The 23,966-nt window shown below is 36.8% G+C and overlaps 1 protein-coding gene across 3 annotated transcripts in view; it reads left to right on the top strand.

The window, feature by feature from the left end:
* The window catches only part of LOC115215688 (solute carrier family 35 member F4), a 159,044-nt gene that overhangs the window by 100,831 nt on the left and 34,247 nt on the right, over nucleotides 1–23,966 (top strand). For all 3 annotated transcript variants that reach the window (XR_005000665.1, XM_036505948.1, XM_029784964.2), the window contains exons 2-4: nucleotides 10,418–10,715; nucleotides 16,171–16,387; nucleotides 21,820–21,945. Coding sequence is in view for 2 of the 3 variants with exons in the window: in XM_036505948.1 (XP_036361841.1) it covers nucleotides 10,418–10,715; nucleotides 16,171–16,387; nucleotides 21,820–21,945 (641 nt within the window). In the remaining variant the exon portion in view is untranslated. The remainder of the gene's footprint in view (nucleotides 1–10,417; nucleotides 10,716–16,170; nucleotides 16,388–21,819; nucleotides 21,946–23,966) is intronic.

Below are 23,966 nucleotides of genomic sequence, written 5' to 3'. Positions count from 1 at the left end.
CTATATCAATCAAGTAATGAATTGTTTATTTTTTTTATATTCAACAACTATTTTCTTATAATATTTTCTTAAAAGTTCAATATATGACTCATCAAATTATTTTAGCCTTTGGTTACGCATTCTTTTGATTATTTCAAATCTATCCAGAAACTCTAAATACCAGTGTCGACTTGTATTCTAACGTAAGCATTATTTTCAAATTGATCATTGTAATATTTCTATGTTAATTTCACAAATACTTGCAGAATCTACCTTTTTAATTTCCTTAATCTTTTCTATAGATTTACATGCTACTTAAAATGATAGTCTTTCTCTGGATTTCTGAAATGAGAAATTCTTATAATTATCCGGACAAATTCAAACTGGGGTTTTCGCCTGGATTTCTCTAGTCATAACGTTTCAGTTGTTGTTTTTTTCAGTCTCTTTCAAGTGCGTATCGTATTTGGTTATGTGCTCGGAATTTCGAATCAAACCCTTATTTTAATCCACGGGGACAGATTGTTCTCATTTCGCTATCCATACCAAAGATATTCCCTTATTTGCTATTCTCCTATTTGTGATGTTATCTGAGCCCTCTTAGTTCTTAACTCTTAGATCCTCCAATGCTGTCAGCACAATGGGAAACCAGTCTTCCCCAAACATCCCGATTGTTCAGTTTCCACTTAGCGCTACCCTGGCCGACTCCCATCGCTACCATGCCATTGCTGAATATACTGCTCCACGTCTTCCATGGTCTTCTTCTCTGTCTTTTTCTTTATTTCCGGCGTCTACTCCATCACGAGGGCAGCATGTCTTTCCTGCGGTAATCAAAGCAAATGGCTAGTAAACTATATCTATGGCTTAGTCACCACATCCTATAAATTTCCCATGCCAGCTCTTCTCATCACTTCTTCGTTTCTCATTCTGTCTCGGTAAGAGATAGATGCTAGGGATTGAACGTAGGCAGCATCGATTGAACACGTCCGGCAGTTGAGAGATATATACGCTGTTTTCTTCCAGATTTCGGGTTGTTGATATAAAAATAGATGAGTATCACTGCAGCTTTATCTTCTTACTGATGGCCTTCGATCTCCATATTGGAGAAAGGCGCTGGAATATTACGTTGCCTTACTTATACTGGTTTTGACTTCAACTTCTACATTACCCATTGAAAATACAGCTTCCGAGGTATCTTAAATTATCGACGTGCACGATTTCGTCTTGTCCAAGATTGATAAATTTTGCTTGGGTTTCACCAATTCGCGTTACTTGTTTTTTTAAGAGCTAATCCGCAGACTTGATTTCGCGTCCGAACTGTATAGGCCATCTGTCATCACCTGCAGCGTATTTCTGTAGAGCTTAGTAATGCCAATATTTTGTTAGGCTCATAAAATTAAATTAGCGCTTTCATATATTGTATAATCATCAGATTTCAATTGTGTTTAACTGACAGTTGAGTTCTTGACAACTTAAGTACCTCTTGAAGCGCTCCAACAAGCTGAATTTTTAGAATACCTTTTTGACCAATCCGCATGCAGCTTAAACATCACTGTTTGCCAGGCGTACCGATATATGTATGTGTACATACATATATGTATATATATGTATGTATGTTGTGTATATATATATATAATATATATATATATATATATATATATATATATATAATTAATTAATAAGGGTGAGAGAATTAGATACTAATTTAATAGTATATCCATTCAACACCAAGTGGCCTAGTGCTCCGAGAACCTGGATTATTATAATATTTTATAATATATTATAATATTTTTACAAAATAAATATAAGAGAGTGGTCACTATATGGCTCACTCTAGCACCAGTTAATCAAAAGGTTTCAACCACTAAAAATACATGCTTCCCGTGAAAGTCAGTACGATTGTTAGCTCACACGGACAGGGCAAATAAAGAATAACAAAAATACAGATTATTTTGGGACAATTGTTTCGCTATTAATGAATTAAATGTAATTTTACTTACAAAAAAATCCACTTGTAGCTCATCGGCCAAAACTATCTGGATGAAATCCACTCAATCACACGCCAGATTTTACCATAACGATAAATACGCGTGTGGTTCAATTGATTACATCCGACGTTATAATTCAAATGCCCCAACTAACAGCGCGCCAAACTCTCACGGAAAACAAATACAGCATTTAGAAATAAATGCAGCATAATTATAATTAATTAATAAGGGTGAGAGAATTAGATACTAATTTAATAGTATATCCATTCAACACCAAGTGGCCTAGTGCTCCGAGAAACCTGGATTATTATAATATTTTATAATATATTATAATATTTTTACAAAATAAATATAAGAGAGTGGTCACTATATGGCTCACTCTAGCACCAGTTAATCCAAAAGGTTTCAACCACTAAAAATACATGCTTCCCATGAAAGTCAGTACGATTGTTAGCTCACACGGACAGGGCAAATAAAGAATAACAAAAATACAGATTATTTTGGGACAATTGTTTCGCTATTAATGAATTAAATGTAATTTTACTTACAAAAAATCCACTTGTAGCTCATCGCCCAAACTATCTGGATGAAATCCACTCAATCACACGCCAGATTTTACATAACGATAAATACGCGTGTGGTTCAATTGATTACATCCGACGTTATAATTCAAATGCCCCAACTAACAGCGCGCAAACTCTCACGGAAAACAAATCAGCATTTAGAAATAAATGCAGCATAATTATAATTAATTAATAAGGTGAGAGAATTAGATACTAATTTAATAGTATATCCATTCAACACCAATGGCCTAGTGCTCCGAGAACCTGGATTATTATAATATTTTATAATATATTATAATATTTTACAAAATAAATATAAGAGAGTGGTCACTATATGGCTCACTCTAGCACCAGTTAATCCAAAAGGTTTCAACCACTAAAAATACATGCTTCCCATGAAAGTCAGTACGATTGTTAGCTCACACGGACAGGGCAAATAAAGAATAACAAAAATACAGATTATTTTGGGACAATTGTTTCGCTATTATGAATGAATTAAATTTAATTTTACTTACAAAAAAATCCACTTGTAGCTCATCGGCCAAAACTATCTGGATGAAATCCACTCAATCACACGCCAGATTTTACCATAACGATAAATACGCGTGTGGTTCAATGATTACATCCGACGTTATAATTCAAATGCCCCAACTAACAGCGCGCCAAACTCTCACGGAAAACAAATACAGCATTTAGAAATAAATGCAGCATAATTATAATTAATTAATAAGGGTGAGAGAATTAGATACTAATTTAATAGTATATCCATTCAACACCAAGTGGCCTAGTGCTCCGAGAAACCTGGATTATTATAATATTTTAAATATATTATAATATTTTTACAAAATAAATATAAGAGAGTGGTCACTATATGGCTCACTCTAGCACCAGTTAATCCAAAAGGTTTCAACCACTAAAAATACATGCTTCCCATGAAAGTCAGTACGATTTTTAGCTCACACGGACAGGGCAAATAAAAATAACAAAAATACAGATTATTTTGGGACAATTGTTTCGCTATTAATGAATTAATGTAATTTTACTTACAAAAAAATCCACTTGTAGCTCATCGGCCAAAACTATCTGGATGAAATCCACTCAATCACGCCAGATTTTACCATAACGATAAATACGCGTGTGGTTCAATTGATTACATCCGACGTTATAATTCAAATGCCCCAACTAACAGCGCGCCAAACTCTCACGGAAAACAAATACAAAGCATTTAGAAATAAATGCAGCATAATTATAATTAATTAATAAGGGTGAGAGAATTAGATACTAATTTAATAGTATATCCATTCAACACCAAGTGGCCTAGTGCACCGAGAAACCTGGATTATTATAATATTTTATAATATATTATAATATTTTTACAACAATAAATATAAGAGAGTGGTCACTATATGGCTCACTCTAGCACCAGTTAATCCAAAAGGTTTCAACCACTAAAAATACATGCTTCCCATGAAGTCAGTACGATTGTTAGCTCACACGACAGGGCAAATAAAGAATAACAAATCAGATTATTTTGGGACAATTGTTTCGCTATTAATGAATTAAATGTAATTTTACTTACAAAAAAATCCACTTTAGCTCATCGGCCAAAACTATCTGGATGAAATCCACTCAATCACACGCCAGATTTTACCATAACGATAAATACGCGTGTGGTTCAATTGATTACATCCGACTTATAATTCAAATGCCCCAACTAACAGCGCGCCAAACTCTCACGGAAAACAAATACAGCATTTAGAAATAAATGCAGCATAATTATAATTAATTAATAAGGGTGAGAGAATTAGATACTAATTTAATAGTATATCCATTCAACACCAAGTGGCCTAGTGCTCCGAGAAACCTGGATTATTATAATATTTTATAATATATTATAATATTTTTACAAAATAAATATAAGAGAGTGGTCACTATATGGCTCACTCTAGCACCAGTTAATCCAAAAGGTTTCAACCACTAAAAATACATGCTTCCCATGAAAGTCAGTACGATTGTTAGCTCACACGGACAGGGCAAATAAAATAACAAAAATACAGATTATTTTGGGACAATTGTTTCGCTATTAATGAATTAAATGTAATTTTACTTACAAAAAAATCCACTTGTAGCTCATCGGCCAAAACTATCTGGATGAAATCCACTCAATCACACGCCAGATTTTACCATAACGATAAATACGCGTGTGGTTCAAATTGATTCACATCCGACGTTATAATTCAAATGCCCCAACTAACAGCGCGCCAAACTCTCACGGAAAACAAATAATACAGCATTTAGAAATAAATGCAGCATAATTATAATTAATTAATAAGGGTGAGAGAATTAGATACTAATTTAATAGTATATCCATTCAACACCAAGTGGCCTAGTGCACCGAGAAACCTGGATTATTATAATATTTATAATATATTATAATATTTTTACAAAATAAATATAAGAGAGTGGTCACTATATGGCTCACTCTAGCACCAGTTAATCCAAAAGGTTTCAAACAACCACTAAAAATACATGCTTCCCATGAAAGTCAGTACGATTGTTAGCTCACACGGACAGGGCAAATAAAGAATAACAAAAATACAGATTATTTTGGGACAATTGTTTCGCTATTAATGAATTAAATGTAATTTTACTTACAAAAAAATCCACTTGTAGCTCATCGGCCAAAACTATCTGGATGAAATCCACTCAATCACACGCCAGATTTTACCATAACGATAAATACGCGTGTGGTTCAATTGATTACATCCGACGTTATAATTCAAATGCCCCAACTAACAGCGCGCCAAACTCTCACGGAAAACAAATACAGCAAATCACACGCCAGATACACACACATATATATATATATATATATATATATATATATATATATATATATATATATTATATTGTTTGGCAGACTCAGTTATTAATCTCACGCCCGCCAGCTAAACTCATAACGCTTAATTAACGCTTATATTCACAACTCTAAATGCAGAACATTTTGATGCTGTTTGCTTTATATTTACAGAAGCGACATTATAATCAGATTTATGGTTGTCTCTATCACCTTGTGACACAGTGATATCATCAAGATCACTCTTGCCTTTTTTATCTTTTACTTTCAGTCATCTGAACGAAATCATTTTTGGCTATAGAATGAATTCAATGCATTCATTAAGATTCTGATCACATGATGAAAAATATTCTAATGTTTTCACACGGTGCCCAGGCGATTGCATGCAATCCCTGACTTTCATTTCAATCAAATAGGTTTCAGTGATTTGTCCTTTAGTCCCAAATTTTGCATATTCGTGAAAACGAAGTGAACTGATTCACGTATTGTTTGAGAATAATCAAATTCTTTGGAAGACGATTCGATGACATTGTCAAATATCTTATGTTGTTAAAATTCATTTCATGTTCCGGGAGTTTTCACCGTTACCGAATTTTTTTGCATAGCCATCACATATGCTTCAGATTAAAACAAATCTGAAATTTTACTTTGTGTCATTAGTGTTCACAAAATCTATTATTCTTGCTGCAGAGTTAATACATCGCTAGCAAGCTTCTCTCATATCTGCCTCAATAACAGAAAATCCATTCTTAACCGTCGACGGCATTTCCCCGTCATACGATGTTTATCAAAATCAAGTCGTTGTCGCACACGATCTTTTACACTTATTTTATGCGAATGACTAACCAAGCTGTTATACAGAATTGACAGCTAATAGATCTAATAACATGCAAGTACGCAAAGTGCATGCAATAATATTAGCTTAATAGCAACACATCGCACTACATCCTAGGCTAGCACAGTTCTGGCCTAAGAGGGCTGAACTGTGGTTCACGCAGGCGGAATTTTAATTTAATATAAGCAAGGTAACGGCCGACCAAACGAAGTACTCGCACGTTGTGGCGGCACTAGACGAAGACACGGCAACGAGGGTGCTGGACATTTCAACCCATCCCCCACCAACAAAAAAATTAGGCCACATTGAAAGATAGAGTAGTGGATACATTCCGATTTGGTGAAAGAGAAGTGGCAGCCAAGATAATGGAAGAGGAATCAAGCGATTCCAAGCCATCCGGGTAGGATGCTGGCATTAGTCCCCCCTCACCGGTGAGTCACCTTCCTTTTTGTTTAAAGAAATATTCCTCCGCAAGCTGCCACCCCAGGTCCAGGCCCTCATAACTCAGACCCAAGTCAAGGACCTGCAGCAATTTGCAAAGGTAGCTGACAAATTTTTATCCAGTCGTGTCATGGTCAACGCCATAGGGTCAGCCCCGAGACGGGGTAGGGTTAAGCATAATGACTTGTGCCTCTACCATGTAAAGTTTGGAAAAAAAAGCGACAAAGTGCAAACAACCAAGTAGCTCCGGGACCCCTTCACCAGTGTCCCAAAGAAACTCCAGGGTCGGCCGCCAGTGAACGCCCTGGTGGCCGGCAGACATGACCAAATGCTCCTCTATGTCCACGATCGCAGCTCCGGACACAGGTTCCTCATCGACACAGGAGCAGAAGTCAGCGTGATACCGGCGTCGGCAAGGGACCTCCGTCACGGAAAGCGGAGCCAACCTTTAACAGCTGCCAACAGGTCCACAATCGAGGCATACGGTCGTCGCACCCTTTCTCTCAACATCGGTTCACAAAAACACGGATGGGCTGGATAATTAAAACGCCTTCCCGTTTCCAATGACAGTCAACAGTTCTGGGGTGGGGGGAGCTATGTAGTGCAGGATTCGTGACAGACGAACTGTAGACAGAAACTTCGCTGCGGGCTAGCTAGGAAGTTGGTCAGCAGTAAAAAACAAAAGGGACTTCCGGTAGGAGAAGGAAAACAAAAGAATGTCAGCAGTGAGTGTGAAACGAATCTGAGTGAACTAAACAGAAATAGCTGACGACTTAAGCCCTGATGTACGGAAAGTAATAAACCTTTGACAAATGTATTCTCGTCTCCACTTGTTTGTTTGCAAATAAGCTTAACAAAGCTATACTACGATCTTTCAGGGAAATATTTTTATGGTATTTCTTCTAGCTTATATAGAAATATGCTCATGTTTCTGTGGATAGTTTATGGTTTTATTGACTAGTTTCTAAATATTATTTTATAACAGTCGTGTGTTTCAGTTGGAGTACTGTCGTGCTGTTTCTTTTCAGTGGTTGATTCGTCGGTTATTTTGTCAACATAGGTTGAACGTATTGGTTCATCCGCTTTCAATAGAGTCTCCTTCATTTTCATTGGATAATTCATTGAGAGGGTTATCTTTTTTTCGCTTGTTATTTTGTTGTCACTTTTTATTGAATGATTTATTGGATTTTTTATGGGTCAGTTTTGTTATATCCGGTTTCCCCGCAATCGTTATGCTGTTTCTGTCTGTATTAACTCTGTGGGTGTTCTACTTGATGTTTGTAAATTTTGCAGTTCTGTTTAGAGCTTCTGTGTGGTCGGTACCCCTAAATTACTAGTTACTTCAATTTTTCCTGTTCGGTCAAAACTGTTGTTTCGTAGAATTCGGTATTGTTGTTTCTTCACCGCCACCTCCGCTGATATTATACCATCAGATATTTAGCCTGTTTGCAATTCGGATCAGTTTTAAGAGACGAATTTTTCTAGGGTCTATAGCAGTGCTTTTCAAACTTTTTGCTGGAGCGGAACCTCAAGGAAACATTCCACTGGCTCGAGGAACCCCTGGGCAATAATTTAATAGTCTTATGCACACATATCTGCACAGGAGAATTAAAAATTACTGCCGATTTTAGCAGTTTTGTAACTTCTTGCGGAACCCCTGGACTGTACTGGTGGAACCCTAAGGTTCCGCAGAACCCTTGTTGAAAACCACTGGTCTATAGTATTATATTGTATCATTTCTTTGATTGAGTAAGCCCATGAGTTGTGTATTTATGTTGTATTTTCCGTCGTGCATTCGAGAGCCGGGGCTGTTCCAGAAGCATTAACATTCATATTAGCACTCTGTATTATTGCTTATTTATATTTATATTGTTCTCTTGAAGGTCCCAAATATGATTAGCCAAAGGCGTTGCGTTCCTTTTGTATATATTAATTTCAAATTTTGGTGCAAGTCCAGAAATTTCGCTCAGTGCTCAACTTCGGTGGAAGTTGAAATCAGAACATAAAAAAATATACGGCTAAGCATTTTGTCCGGCTAGCTAACGATTCTGCCAGCTCGTTGCCTTAATTTTCTTCTGTATAAATTGAAGAACGAGTATATTTATTATAAGTGTGTGTCGGTCTGATTTGAACCGTCTACTTCTTGTTCCGACATAGTTATCAATCGTTATTTTCCTCATCGCATTGCTGGTGTCTTGTAGATTACATTTTTTAATACAATTTACAATTTACGAGAATGACTTTGATATATTACTTTTGCATCTATTTTCGATGGTGGTGGAGTTGGGTCGCCAGAATTTTGGATACATACAGCTCGGATAGCATATGATTGGCGTGTACATACATACATACATACATACATACATACATACATACATACAGACAGACAAGGAGGTGCTGAAAATTCCTGGCTTTGAAGGAGTCACGAACCTCCCGAGTTCTTTTACAGGGCTTAGAAAAACTGAAGGGCTGCTGTAATAAGCGTGTGAACCTGAGAGGAGAATATGTTGAATAAAATCATAATTAAGTGATCTTCCTGTATTTTCTTTTACCCAAATCCAGGAACCTTCCAGCACCCTCTCGTGTATATATATATATATATAGGGTGGGCTAAAAATCACGAACCAAAACATTTGACGTTTTATTAATATTATCATGGCGAGTTGGCTGGATCGTTAGCACGCCGGGCAAAATTCTCGGTGGCATTTCGTCTGCCTTTATGTTCTGAGTTTTAATTTCGTCGAGGTCGACTCGCCTTTCATCCTTTCGAGGTCGATAAAACAAGTATCAGTTGAACAGTGGCGCCGATGTAATCAATTTAATACCTTCCCCGAAATTGCTGGCTTTGTGTCAAAACTTGAAACTACTTTTATTATTATTATTATTATTATTATTATATATATTTTTTTCTTCTTCTTTCAAATTTGCTTCCATTTCTTGCCGAGCGTCTTCCCGACTCCTAGGACAAAGAAACTCATAGTATACATTGGTAGGCCATTAAACCAAACTCAATAGTTCGTTCATTTTTTTTTTCTTTTTTAAGGTTAAATTAAAATACACGGGCAGTAACAGCTCTCACAGCGACAATGCTCTTCTCAATACGTGTGATGTACCAATTAAGACAATCTTTTGCACTTCTTGCAGGGATGGTAAGCCAGGGATCATTCTCATATAATTTTCGGTTCCCTTCTTGATCATTTTATTATTATTATTATTTTTATTATTATTTAGTGAGACAGCAGTGCGTGCCATCAAAGTGACACTGGGGTATAATATACGAAGCCCAGTATACCCATCATGACTACTCTTCCGATAAGGGTATACCAAGTACATGCACCACAACCATATGCACGTAACATGATGATTTCATATCAAAATAAACAGTGCAAAACCTTGCAGGTGGGGTCCAGTTAGACTTTTCTTCAGGTCGAGTAGCATATCCCACTCAAAAGGTCCGTGATTAAGAGTTGTTGTTGTTGAGATTATTATTATTATTATTATTATTATTATTATTATTATTATTATTATTATTATTATTCATCTTGTCCGTCATGTGCAAGCATGTGTGTACTCCTCATTATTTTATCAGTTCCTTTTTCAATTTTAGAAAAATTGAAGCATGTTTTTCACAATTCCGGAGCGTCTTGAACTTATTTTGAGTGACTTTTGGCCCACCCTGTGTATACACACACACACACACACACACACACACATGCGTACACAAGGTCTTATATTTATTTATTTATTTATTTTTCAGATACCTCTGGGCAAAGCAACATAGTGAGTTCGTCCTCAATGACCGAAACTTACAAATCATATCTTAGTTGCACAGAAGCTCAAAAGCAATATAGTTGCGGCGTACTGATCACGATTATTCTCGGTACACTATGGGTTGGTTTCACCCAGTTTTCCAAGAATACCTACACAGAGTCTTTCACAGCTCCATTGATCGTCGTGTATTTCCACACGTCTTGGCTGGTGGTTTTCTATCCAGTTTATATCACAGTCGTTTTCATTGTAGCCCGTGGTTCTATACAGCTGAAGCAGTTATACAGGTAAGTAGTTAAAGAGACATAATTCATTAGTCAATCTGACAGAAAATAGTACCATGTCACGCAAAACACGCACACGCACACAGACACACACACGAACTAACGGGGGTGTCTATGTATGGTCACTTTACCTTTTACACAATAGCGACCAGATTTCCTTCCCGTCATACTGCAGCTTAAAAAAGGAAAGAAGTTGAATAATTTGGAGGACATTAAAACAAAAAAAAAATTGGATGGTTACGATAGGATTGCTCTTGGTCATTTATCAGCTCAATGAGGGTGATTTAGGGCTAAACAATAGCAAAAACAACGACATACAAACATACGCTACACAGACACACGTACATATTAGATTGTAGTAAAGTGTGCGATTACATAATTTTAAGAATGTGTTATTACATTTAATTCTGAATCTAAACGAATGAATGTGTCCAGTATATCTAACCTTAAATGTGTTTCCAGTCAAGCAAATTTACAGTTTTCACTGTCTAGTCTACCAATTCTACATTCATTCGTTCTAGGCACAGAAACGATATTTAATGTAGAAGAATAATTTATTGCTTCAAATCATATGTATGATAATGATGATAATAATAATAATAATAATAATAATAATAATAATAATAATAATAATCTTTTCTATTAAAGGTACAAGGCCTGAAATTTTGAGGGCGGGGACTAGTCGATTACATCGACCCTAGTGTTTCACTGGTACTTAATTTACCGACCCCGAAAGGATGAAAGGCAAAGTCAACCTCACCTTTCATCCTTTCAGGGTCGATAAATTAAGTACCAGTGAAACACTGGGGTCAATGTAATCGACTTAGTCCCCGCACCCCAAATTTCAGTCGTTGTACTTTTAGTACTCTCTTTTACTCTTTTATTCTTTCAGTCATATGACTGTGGCTATGCTGGAGCACTGCATTTAGTCGAGCAAATCGATCCCAGGACTTATTCTTTGTAAGCTTAGTACTTATTCTATCGGTCTCTTTTGCCGAACCGCTAAGTTACGGAGACGTAAACACACCTGCATTGGTTGTCAAGCGATATTGGGGGGACAAACACAGACACACAAACACACACATACACACACATACACACACACATACACACAGACACACACACACACACACACACATATACATATATACGACAGGCTTCTTTCAGTTTCCGTCTACCAAATCCACTCACAAGGCTTTGGTCGGCCCGAGGCTATAGTAGAAGACACTTGCCCAAGGTGCCACGCAGTGGGACTGAACCCGGAACTATGTGGTTGGTAAGCACAGCCACTCCTACGCCTATGAAATATATATATAATAAATTATGATTCAAGAATTATTTACTTATATACTCTTTATTTCGTTTCACCTTTAAAGCGGCAGTAAACGACCATTAAAATAAACGTACGCCTGCAGAAGGGGTCGAACCCGTGACTCTCAGATTAAAAGTCTGATGCTCTACCGACTGAGCTATGCGGGCGGACTTGTGCCTTTAGTAGAAAAGGTTGTTATTTCTTCTTCTTCTTCTTCTTCTTCTTCTTCTTCTTCTTCTTCTTCTTATTATTATTATTATTATTATTATTATTATTATTATTATTATTATTATTATTATTATTATTTATAGTATTATACATATGATTTGAAACAATGCGGTAGAAAATATTATTATTATTATTATTATTATTATTATTATTATTGTTATACATGTGATTTGAAACAATAAATTACTCTTCTACCTTAATCATCGGTCCTGTGTCTAGAACTAATGAATTAAGAGACTAGACAGTGAAAACTTGTAAATTTGCTTGACTAGAAACATATTTAAGGTTAGATTTACAGGTCACATTCATTCATTTAGATCCGGAATTAAATGTAATAACACATTCTTAAAATTATGTAAGCGCAGTACATTGTTTTGTCTTGGAATAAAGGATGGGCTATAGCAAATACTCTGCTCAATACCACAGATTTGCTTGTCATTTGCTTGACCTTAAGCAGTTGAGCATTTTCTTTAGTGGCTGACGATATGTGTACCTCTGATCCCGTACAGGAGTAGCGGGGGAGTACCATAGTCATGTGTTGAGAGGAATTCTTTGAGGTTTGAATAATTCGTCTCTGGAAACATGGGTGTTTTGTTCATCATCGTTAAACAACTCTTAATCAGGGGCCTTTTGAGCGGGATGAGGTACTCGACCTGAAGAAAATTCTACTGGGCTCCACTTCCAAGGTCATGCGCTATTTATCTTGATACAAAATCACCATATCGCGTACATATGGTTGTGATGCATGTGCCTAGCATCCCTTTATCAAACGAGTAGTTATAATGAGTATACTGGGTTTTGTATATTTGTACCCTAGTGTCACTTTGATGTCATGCGCTGCTCTCTCACTCACTCAATAATAATAATAATAATAATAATAATAATAATAATGATAATAATAATGATTATTTTTATTATTATTATTATTATTATATGAAAAAATCTCTAGGAGGCCACTGGAACAGCTACAAATAACTGCCATATCTCCTTCAAATCACATTATATATATATATATATATATATATATATATATATATATATATATATATATGCATACATACGTACGTACGTACATACATACATACGCACACACACAATAGAGAAGACAATTGGTAATGTAGTCCTAAGTATAACAGGTTGAGAAAAAAGACGGGATACAATGGCAATAATCAAAGGCACAAGTGATCAGAGCTGGCTTGAGATAAGTTACAACAGTAACAACAACAGTAATAGCAACTGGCGACATTTACACGTAGCGAAGAAAGGCAACGGAAAATTTATAAATATTGTAGTAGATGATTTAGCATCCAATCAGTCAGAACGAATCAACAAGGGAGCCTGTACGTCATTGATGGGCAACCTGCAGCCTGCCAGACACTCCGAATGGCACCCCACCAACGAAAAATTATCTTTGAATATTATTGCTAATGCAGTCCGCCTGGTGATGAAGCCATGTCTCATGCGACCCGCTGCTCGAAAAATATTGGTCATGCCTGATCTACACGGTCATCCGTGTTGCTAGAAATAGGAATGAAACCTCCCTCAAATTACACCCTGCCATTGGAATATGTGATTCTAGCAGTATCCAGAGGTATTGCTGCCGGGAAAGAGATGAAATGAGCTGTAGATAGAACGCTTTTGATCACAAGTCTTTTCAAATTAGCGCCGATTTGTGGACAAGCAGCAGCAGCGGCCGTTCAAGAATTTGGACCGGGAGATCTCCATTTCCAGCGACTTCGAGGGCCACCGCCCAGTGGTGTCGGGCGTCAACGAAGAACCCTCGACTACAACAAGACGACCAAAGTTTTTTTTTTCCAAGGTCTGGGGTCTCCCGCCTCTAAGCCCTAGACCATCACCTAATCACCCTTACCCATCTTGCAGTAGCAGTAACAACATTAAAATAAAAGAATTACAATATAGATATTTCCTTATTATTAATGATACGAAATTAGTCTGGAAGACTTCCTGTTGAATAAGTAAAAAAAAAAAATTGTTCTAAAAATAAATGGTAAAAAAAATATGGCAATAAACAAAGAAAAAACAAAAATATGTATGAAAACATGTTGGAATTGTAATTTTAATGAAAAAAAATAAGTGCAATTCTTTTTTTATTATTTTAGAAACTTGTCTGTTCAACATAGATGCAACCGGAATTACAAGTTAGCTCAGTCAATAACATCACACATAGATTACATATTGGAGAGGGGAAAAAAGGGGGGAAACCACTTCAGACGAATACATACAAACCAACCAAAAAAAAACTGTTGGTTAACAACTACAATGAGAACGACCATAACAACAACAATAATAGCAACAACAAGATATCAGCAATACCATATCAATAACATCACCATCATCATCATCAGCGGCAGCAGCAGCGGAAGCATCACCACCACTACCACCGCCAAAATCACATCAACAGCATCTTTGTCGTCTCCGTCGTTATTATCATCATCGTATTCATCATCATCATCATTAACAACAACAGAAACAGAAACAACAGCAATAATATCAACAACATCAGCCAACAAGGGCTTTTTATTTGACATGCTAAAATTAGAAGACAAATATCCTTTAAACTTGTATTTCGTTTTTGGATTTGGTTTGCAAGATTCTTTATGTGAGTTCGTGTGTTGAAGCATATTCTGTTGTGTCTGGGGAGAGTCATTTTCTTTTTGACACAAATTATAAGGCACAAAAAGAAAATGACTCTCCCCAGACACAACAGAATATCCTTTAAACGTATTCTGAAAAGAGTGTGTGTGGGGGGGGGACGAGCGAGAAAATAAATAACAGGCTCTTCCTGAGAATTTTGGGCTAAGGAACAACAACAACAACAACAACAACACAACATTTTTGTAAAGGCAATTGTTTTTCCTAAAATATCTTTTGAAAAAAATTAAATGTTAGAAATAGTGGAAACATCATCATAATCTACAAACCATCAAAGAAATCTTCTTACTTTACCTACTAGGGATAGCAACCTAAGTTCCCTTAAAATAACACCTTAGTCTCTTAGCAAAGAAGGACTAATTATATATCGCCCTGAGTATAGTGCAATGAGGAAATACAATGCTGTTGTTGATCATAGTTCTGCTCTATCATGGTCGACCGAGGCTAAACAGTTGTCTCTGTCTGCTTCATATTGTGCCTTCCCTTTTCCCAGACTTCTCACAAATCACTTATCAAGTGATTTGTCTTGTCCTTGCTCTCCAGAAAGTTATCTCCCTTTAATTCCCTCCTTTGCGAAAGTTTATTCAGCAACCGCCATCTTGCAGTTCGTCAAGCCGAACCTTACTTAAGGTCATCTCATTGTGAAACTTTGTCTGGAGGATTTTTATTTATTTACTTTTTTGTGTGTAAACAAAATCATTAAAAAGTCTTACATTTTTAATGCATTTTTTAAAAAATTGAAATACATTTAAGATTCTGGCGGAAAGAAAACAAACAAAAGATTCCTCTTCAGATAAATAGATAGATAGAATCACAAGGAGAGAGAGAGAGAGAGGGAGGGAGAGAGAGAGAGCAAAAGAGCGAGAGAAGGCAAAGGAGAGTGAGAGAAAGGACAAGGGAGAGTGAGAGAGAGGCCAAGGGAGAGTGAGAGAGAGGCCAAGGGAGAGTGAGAGAGAAGGTACGACAGAAAAATAATGGGGGAAGGGAAGGAGAGAGAGAGAGAGAAAGAAAGAGTGTTGAGGAAAGATTGAGAGCTTTCTATTGAGGAGATGGTAGACTGGCTTCTTCTTCTTCTTCGTCCACCTCCTCCTCCTCCTCCTCCTCTTTCTCCTCCTCTTCCTTAGTCTTTTTTCCTCCTCCTCCTCCCGGATATCCTTCCATTTCGACTCTATTTAAAGAAATATCCTATTTACTTTCTTGCAATTGTGTTTGTCATTATCTTTCTCCAAATTTTCTGTGTTTCAGTGAAAACTTCAAGATTTACAAGGAAGAAACGAAGCTGGTACGTTTTTCAGTGAGGACATGTGCCTTTTGTTTTATTTGGGCAATCAGTAACTACAGCTACATTCGGGCGCTTCAGCTTCTCGATTCTGTGGACGTCATAGCGCTCTACTCAACCAATCAGAGTTTTGTCTACATGTTGTCATGGATTATATTATTCGAAAAATTCATCGCTATAAGAGTAAGAATTTATATATCCATCCATCCATCCATCCACCCATCCATCCATCCATCTATCCATCCATCCACTGATCAATCTATCCAACCATTCATCCATCCATCCATCCATCCACTGATCAATCTATCCAACCATTCATCTATCTGCCACTCAATCAATCTATCCATCCAACCAGCCAGTTAGCCAGCCAACCACCCGTCTGTCCGTCCGTCCGCCCGTCTGATTGTCTGTCTGTCTGCCTGCCTGCCTGCCTGCTTTTACTGTCTGTCCATCTGTCCCTCCGTCCGTCCGTCCATCCATCCATCCATCCATCCATCCATCCATCCATCATTCCATCCATCCATCCAATCCACCCACCCACCCACTGATCAATCTATCCAACCATTCATCCACCATTCATCTATGTGCCACTCAATCAATCTATCCATCCAACCAACCAGCCAGTTAGCCAGCCAACCACCCGTCTGTCAGTCCGTCTGCCCGTCTGATTGTCTGTCCGCCTGCCTGCTTTTACTGTCCGTCCAGCTGCCCATCCATCCATCCATCCATCCATCCTTCCTTCCTTCCTTCCTTCCTTCCTTCCTTCCTTCCTTCCTTCCTTCCTTCCTCCCTTCCTCCCTCCCTTCCTTCCTTCCTTCCTTCCTTCCTTCCTTCCTTCCTTCCTTCCTTCCTTCCTTCCTTCCTTCCTTCCTTCCTTCCTTCCTTCCTTCCGTCCGTCCGTCCGTCCGTCCATCCCAGTGGTGTTTCCCGCATGGATTCAAAGCATGTAACGTGTACCTTTTATATATACATGAACGCAAATATCAAGTACGATTTTAATATAAATTCCTCGTTTTTATGAGAGTCAGGTGGAAAGTCAGCTGGAAAGACACGTTATATGTATCCTACTTCAATTATATGGCATGCGCTGATTTAAGAACCAGCGGTCACCTGTGATACGTACAGACAGACAGATAGATACATATATCAATGCATACATACATACACACATGCATACATTCATATATACCTACATGAAGATTGCTCCATCTTCACAGATGAATGCCGTCTCCTTGAGCTTCCTAGTTGTCAGTGGCATATCTGACTTTCCGTCCATGACCTCTCAAACCTCTATTCAGTCCAGCTGTCTTGCAACCGTGCGCTTCCAACATGTTGCCAGTTTCCCGCCACCAGAGAACTTTCAGTAGAGACCAGTAGAGACATCTGTACGCCAGTAGATTTGCAGAGCTTGATCTCGTCGTAAAGTGTGTAACGGCGCATGGTTTAGTGGTTAGAGGGTGGAGGCGCAATGGCCCAGTGGTTAGGGAAGCGGACTCGCGGTCATAGGATCGCGGTTTCGATTCCCAGACCGGGCTTTGTGAGTGTTTATTGGGCGAAAACACCTAAAGCTCCACGCGGCTCCGGCAGGGGATGGTTGTGATCCCTGCTGTACTCTTTCACCACAACTTTCTCTCACTCTTACTTCCTGTTTCTATTGTACCTGTATTTCAAAGGGCCGGTCTTGTCACACTCTGTGTCACGCTGAATATCCCCGAGAACTACGTTAAGGGTACACGTGTCTGTGGAGTGCTCAGCCACTTACACGTTAATTTTACGAGCAGGCTGTTCCGTTGATTCGGATCAACCGGAACCCTCGTCGTCGTAACCGACGGAGTGCTTCCATAGTGGTTAGGGGATGTTCAGTTCACGATCAGCGCTGTGTTTGAGCAAAACCCTTTATTTCACCTGATGGCAAATTGTTTTCTTGAGGAAGATTCTTTATGTCACGTTGCTCCAGTCCCCTCAGCTGGTAAAAATGAACAGAACTGTTATTTCAAAGGGCCAGGCATGTCAAGTTCTGTATCTCGCTGAATCTCCCTGAGAACTACGTTAAGGGAACGCGTATCTGTGGCGTGCTCAAGGTTACTTTCACGAGCTGGCGGCTGTTCTGTTGATCGGATCAACTGGAACAGTCATCGTTGTAACCGATGGAATGACAGTTTAGCTTTGAAATACATTCTGTTTTTTTTTAACACAATACGTGTATAAAGAAATGTTATTTTTTGGATAAAATCGCAGTTTTTGGCGTTTCAACTAAAAAGGCGTTTCAACTAAGCATAATGCATTGACAGAGTTTTTACAATAGAGTTGCTTCCTTTCCACTGCATATATATGTACGCGCACACGCACACACACACACACACATACACACACACACACACACACACGCACACACATACGCACGCATATACATTGATATTGACATAACACACCATAGAATATATGATTTCGCTAAAGCTTTATGAATAATGTAATTCTCACTTTATTCTGAATCAATTTATCAATTCATAAGCATTATGAGTAATCGTTCTCGGGACACTAATTGCCGCCTAATATATTCTAAATATTAGCTCTTATATAAACAGACGAAACAATAGAACCCTAGGAAACCGGTATAGGTAAGTCAAAGTGAGGAACGGTAAACATAAAGCACAATGAGCCGCAAAGTGGAATAAAATATGTCACCTCTAAGAAGAGAAAGCTAATCACGTAAATAGAATATTTTTGTGACATAGAGTCCAGACAAAAACACCAGATTACTACTCTTTATAACGGCAATATAATTAATCTAATTTAGGTGCCTAATATATATATATATATATATATATATATATAATATATATATATATATATATATACATACACACACACACACACACACATATATATATTTATATATATATATGATTTCATTGCTGAGATATCGTGTAATCATCCATGGACGAGCTTTGTACAGCATTTTTACCCGAATCTTATTGAAGTAAACATACGCGCGCGTGCATATATATATATATATATATATATATATATATATATATATATATATATATATACCTCTGTGTGTGTATATGGTAAGTCCAAAATAGGGATATTATTACATGTATTCCTTTATTGGGATCGTTTCAACAATACATGATTCAGGCACATTATGAATATGATTGTATAATAGTACACAATATTAGATGTGAACCATGTCCATCCCGTCAGACAAGGGCAAAAAATAATATATATATATATATATATTAGAGAATAAGAAAATAGAGATAATTGATAATTATTTTTTAATTAGAAAATTGGACATCATCTCTGACAGCTGTTACGATTTAAAACCTTTAGAAATTAATTAGTTGAGTTAGCGGATTTGCTCCGTATACTCAACACAAAATAATATGAAAATGTAATGGTATATCTTTTTCCACCTCCGATGAGATTCATCTTTATAAGGTTTTTAATTATACTAATTAATTTCTAAAGGTTTTGAATCGAAACAGCTGACAGAGATGATATTCAATTTTGTAATTAATAAATAATTATTAATTATCTCTATTTTCTTATTTTCTTAAATACATATAAACCCCTCTTTATCTAATGACCTTACTGTTGAATATTATATAATACTTAATACTTATTGTAATAGGTAACGAACCACTATATTCATTGGATTTGATTATCCCTTAATAAGGCATTTAACCTTTAATTGAACTATATATATACTTACTTGGAAATGGATGTGTCGCGTTCGATTAAATAATAATAATAATGATAATAATAATAATGATAATGATAGTATATATATATATATATATATATATATATATACATCCATATATGGGAACAGGACGTCACCATAGGTGCAAATAACATGAAATACGTAAACAATGAAAAAAAAATAGAAAACAGGACAAGTTAACACATGTTTTGTATTTTTTCTCGTTGTTTACGTATTTCATGTTATTTGCACCGTTGGTGATGTCTTGTACCCATATATATATATATATATATATATATATATATATATATATATATATATATATATATATATAACGGGAAGGTTTACGAAAATAAACAAAAGACGAAGGCAGGTGGAGTACAAAAAACAATTGTTTTAGTATGGCGCTCAGAATAGAAATAAAACAAGTCTTTTACGTTTCGAGCCTACGCTCTTCGACAGAAAGATACACAGAAAAGAAACAAGGAGAGAAAAAAATGCGTGTAGGAGCTAGCGATCCAGGACAAGAACGCAAACCATCCAGACTGTTAAGTAATACAAGAAAGGGACAACAAAACATCCAAATAGACGGTACAAAGAAAACAAGGACGGGTCATTTGGAGCTTTCTTTCCTTAGTTGAGTTCCAGATTATCATTGCAATTTCGGCTGGTTATACTCGAGATTGCTCCAATCTGGCCAGCCCCAAGGAAAAACTAAGGTAAGAGCATTAGATTCCTTGGAAGAAAGCAGCGAATATATACGAAAATAAGGACGGAAAAAAACGGAGAAGGTTACACAAATACAAATAACAGGACATAACAACAGGTGTCTTTCGGCTAAGGACGAATTAAATTAAGCTGGCGTGTGTGGAAGTAAAGCCTTACGGCTGGGATACAAGATTTCACAGGCACAGGGAAGAATATAGATGTTGCACGGACAGCGGCCGAACCAAGAAAGAAAGGTCAGGCTTGGCCGAACACCGGTCACGTGGGGAGAGAAGAGAGAGAGAGAGAGAGGTAGAGGCAGAGGTACAGAAGAAAGAAGGAGGGCCGACAAAAAATGACAGGGATGCAGTGAAGTGAAAAGAGGAGGGAAAGTGAGCATGAAGAGAAGGCAGGGAAATGTGAGAGAGGGGGAACGAAAGAACGAAGAGTGGAATGAACGAAGTAAACGTGAAAGGGCTGATAGAAAGAAAGAAAGAAAGAATGAAAGAATAGAGTCGTACAAGATTTAGATAAGTATATGTTTCTTTATTACCCACAAGGGGCTAAACATAGAGGAGACAAACAAAGACAGACAAACGGATTAAGTCGATTACATCGACCCCAGTGCGTATCTGGTACTTAATTTACCGACCCCGAAAGGATGAAAGGCAAAGTCGACTTCGGCGGAATTTGAACTCAGAACGTAGCGACGAGCGAAACACTTCGCCCGGCGTGATAACGTCTCTGCCAGGTAGCCGCCTTAATTTAGATAAATATATACTTACATATATGAGACCAAAGTGTACGTACGCTGCTATATATAGACGGATTTGATAGACGGAAACTGAAAGAAGCCCGTCGTTTACATGCATACACGCGCACACATGTAGTTCTTTTGTGCTTGCGTTAGTCTTTCACCAACGTTTGACAACTAGTATTGGTTTGTTTATCTCCTCGTAACTTAGCGGTTTGGCAAAAGAGACCGATTGCGGGCTTTGAACAAAAAATAAGTAGTGAGGCCGATTCTTTTCGACTCTGCAGTTCAATGATAACCAAAACAAGTAAAGCCTATATTTTGCCATACCCCACCAATATGCAAAAATGTGCCTAATTAAACAACAACAACAACAACAACAACAAAATGTTTTCCTTTTTTCCCCCTTGTTTATTAATTATCTCTCTTTTTGTTTTGTCATTACAGATACTGGCTATCATATTCTCCATTACAGGAATCGTCTTATTCGCTTATGCTGATGGTTTTGGCACTTCCAATATGTGGGGGGTTGTACTGGCCGTCGTATCGGCTTCTGCTGCTGCTGTCTATAAAGTAATTATCTTTTTTTCTATTTCTCTCTCTCTCTCTCTCTCTCTCCCTTTTTTTTTTTACCTCACTTTCGCACAATCCTTCCATAGGCGGCGAGCTGGCAGAAACGTTAGTACGCCGGGCGAAATGCGTAGCCGTATTTCGTCTGTCGTTACGTTGTGAGTTCAAATTCCGCCGAGGTCGACTTCGCCTTTCATCCTTTCGGGGTCGATAAATTAAGTACCAGTTACGCACTGGAGTCGATGTAATCGACTTAATACCTATGTCTGTCCTAGTTTGTCCCCTCTGTATTTAGCCCCTTGTGGGTAATAAAGAAGTATGTATGTATGTATGTATGTACGTATGTATGTATGTATGTATGTATGTATGTATGTGCAGATTTGTATGTTTTGCTTTATGTATGTATTCTCATGCATATAGTTTCATATCTAGACATGTTCATATATGTTTAAATGATAAACTTCTGGTAAGTTATACAGATTTTTAACAGTTCCAGTGATGGCTTGGATCTGTAGTCTTCGAATTAGCTTTCTCCTTTCTGGTTTTATGAAGCCTAATTTTTTCAAGATTGGTATTTAGGCACTGTGTTACATATCTCGGGGCCCCAATAATTACAGGTATAAACCTGAATGTATGTATGTATATATGTGTACATTTAGATGGGGCACAATAAATTCACAATAAAAATAAAGAAAAATATTCATGAAATTTGTCACTGTTTGCATAGTCAAGCAAATCGACCCCGGGACTTATTCTTTGTAAGCCCAGTACTTATTCTATCGGTCTCTTTTGTAAACATCATCTGCAAATTATGATTATTGCGTATCTCTTTGCTTCCTGAAACAGAAGGCGTGTTAAGATATTACATTATTTCTTTATATTTTTTTTCTTTATTTTTATTCTGTTTTTTTTTTCGTACTCCATCTAAGTGTGCATACACACACACGTGCACACACCAGCTGAACAAGCACACATCAACTGCTACACACAACACAAAATACACACATGCACACACATACACACACGTTAGACTCACACACACCATTCTCACATACACGCACGCTTACTCACCTTTGTTCGTTGGGGAGGGGGGTCACCATTACCGTTTTTATCATTATCTTACTTTAACCTATTTTTCCTCATCTCGTTATGTTGGACCTTTGAACTCTACACAGTTTTTCTTTCTCCACTTTTTTCATTCTCTCTCCATTTTTTTCCTCTTAATCATTTCTGTCGAAGAGCGTAGGCTCGAAACATAAAAGATTTTTCCATTTTTACCAAGCATTAAACCAATATACCTTCTTGTAGTTCCTACGTCTGTCTTCGTCTTTTGTTTTCTGTAAATTTGAACTATATATATATATATAGTTTCCTGAGCGCCATACTAATACAATTGTTTGTTTGTTTTCCACCTGCCTTCGTCTTTTGTCTATTTTCATAAAGCTTCCTGTTATATATATATATATATATAATTAATAATAAATATTAGGGAATAAATCCAAACTTACAGGGAAAAATCAGATTTAGGATTGAATTCAATTTTATAGTAAAATATTATATTATATTAAATTAGAGACAAAACCACTATTAGGCAAATCAAACAATGAAAAACTTAAGCCCATACATAAGATTATTTAATTTATATTATTTAAATATATAACAAAATTATTAAAAAAATATAATTAATATCACACTACGATCGTTTCATGGCTGCTAATTTCTTCAAATTTTCAAGTCACAGTCATTCATCAGGTGGTTTAAATATTTATCTTGGCGAGGTTTAAATTTGAAGAAGTTAGCAGCCATGAAACGATCGTAGTGTGATATTAATTATATTTTTTTAATAATTTTGTTATATATTTAAATAATATAAATTAAATAATCTTATGTATGGGCTTAGTTTTTCATTGTTTGATTTGCCTAATAGTAGTTTTGTCTCTAATTTAATATATATATATATATATATATATATATATATATATATATATATATATATATATATATATTATATCAAGCCTGCATCA

This window comes from Octopus sinensis, linkage group LG9 (genome assembly GCF_006345805.1).
Source record: "Octopus sinensis linkage group LG9, ASM634580v1, whole genome shotgun sequence".
Taxonomy (NCBI): Eukaryota; Metazoa; Mollusca; class Cephalopoda; order Octopoda; family Octopodidae; genus Octopus; species Octopus sinensis.
Note: the sequence above shows the minus strand (reverse complement) of the source record. Positions and strands in the feature narration are given on the sequence as shown.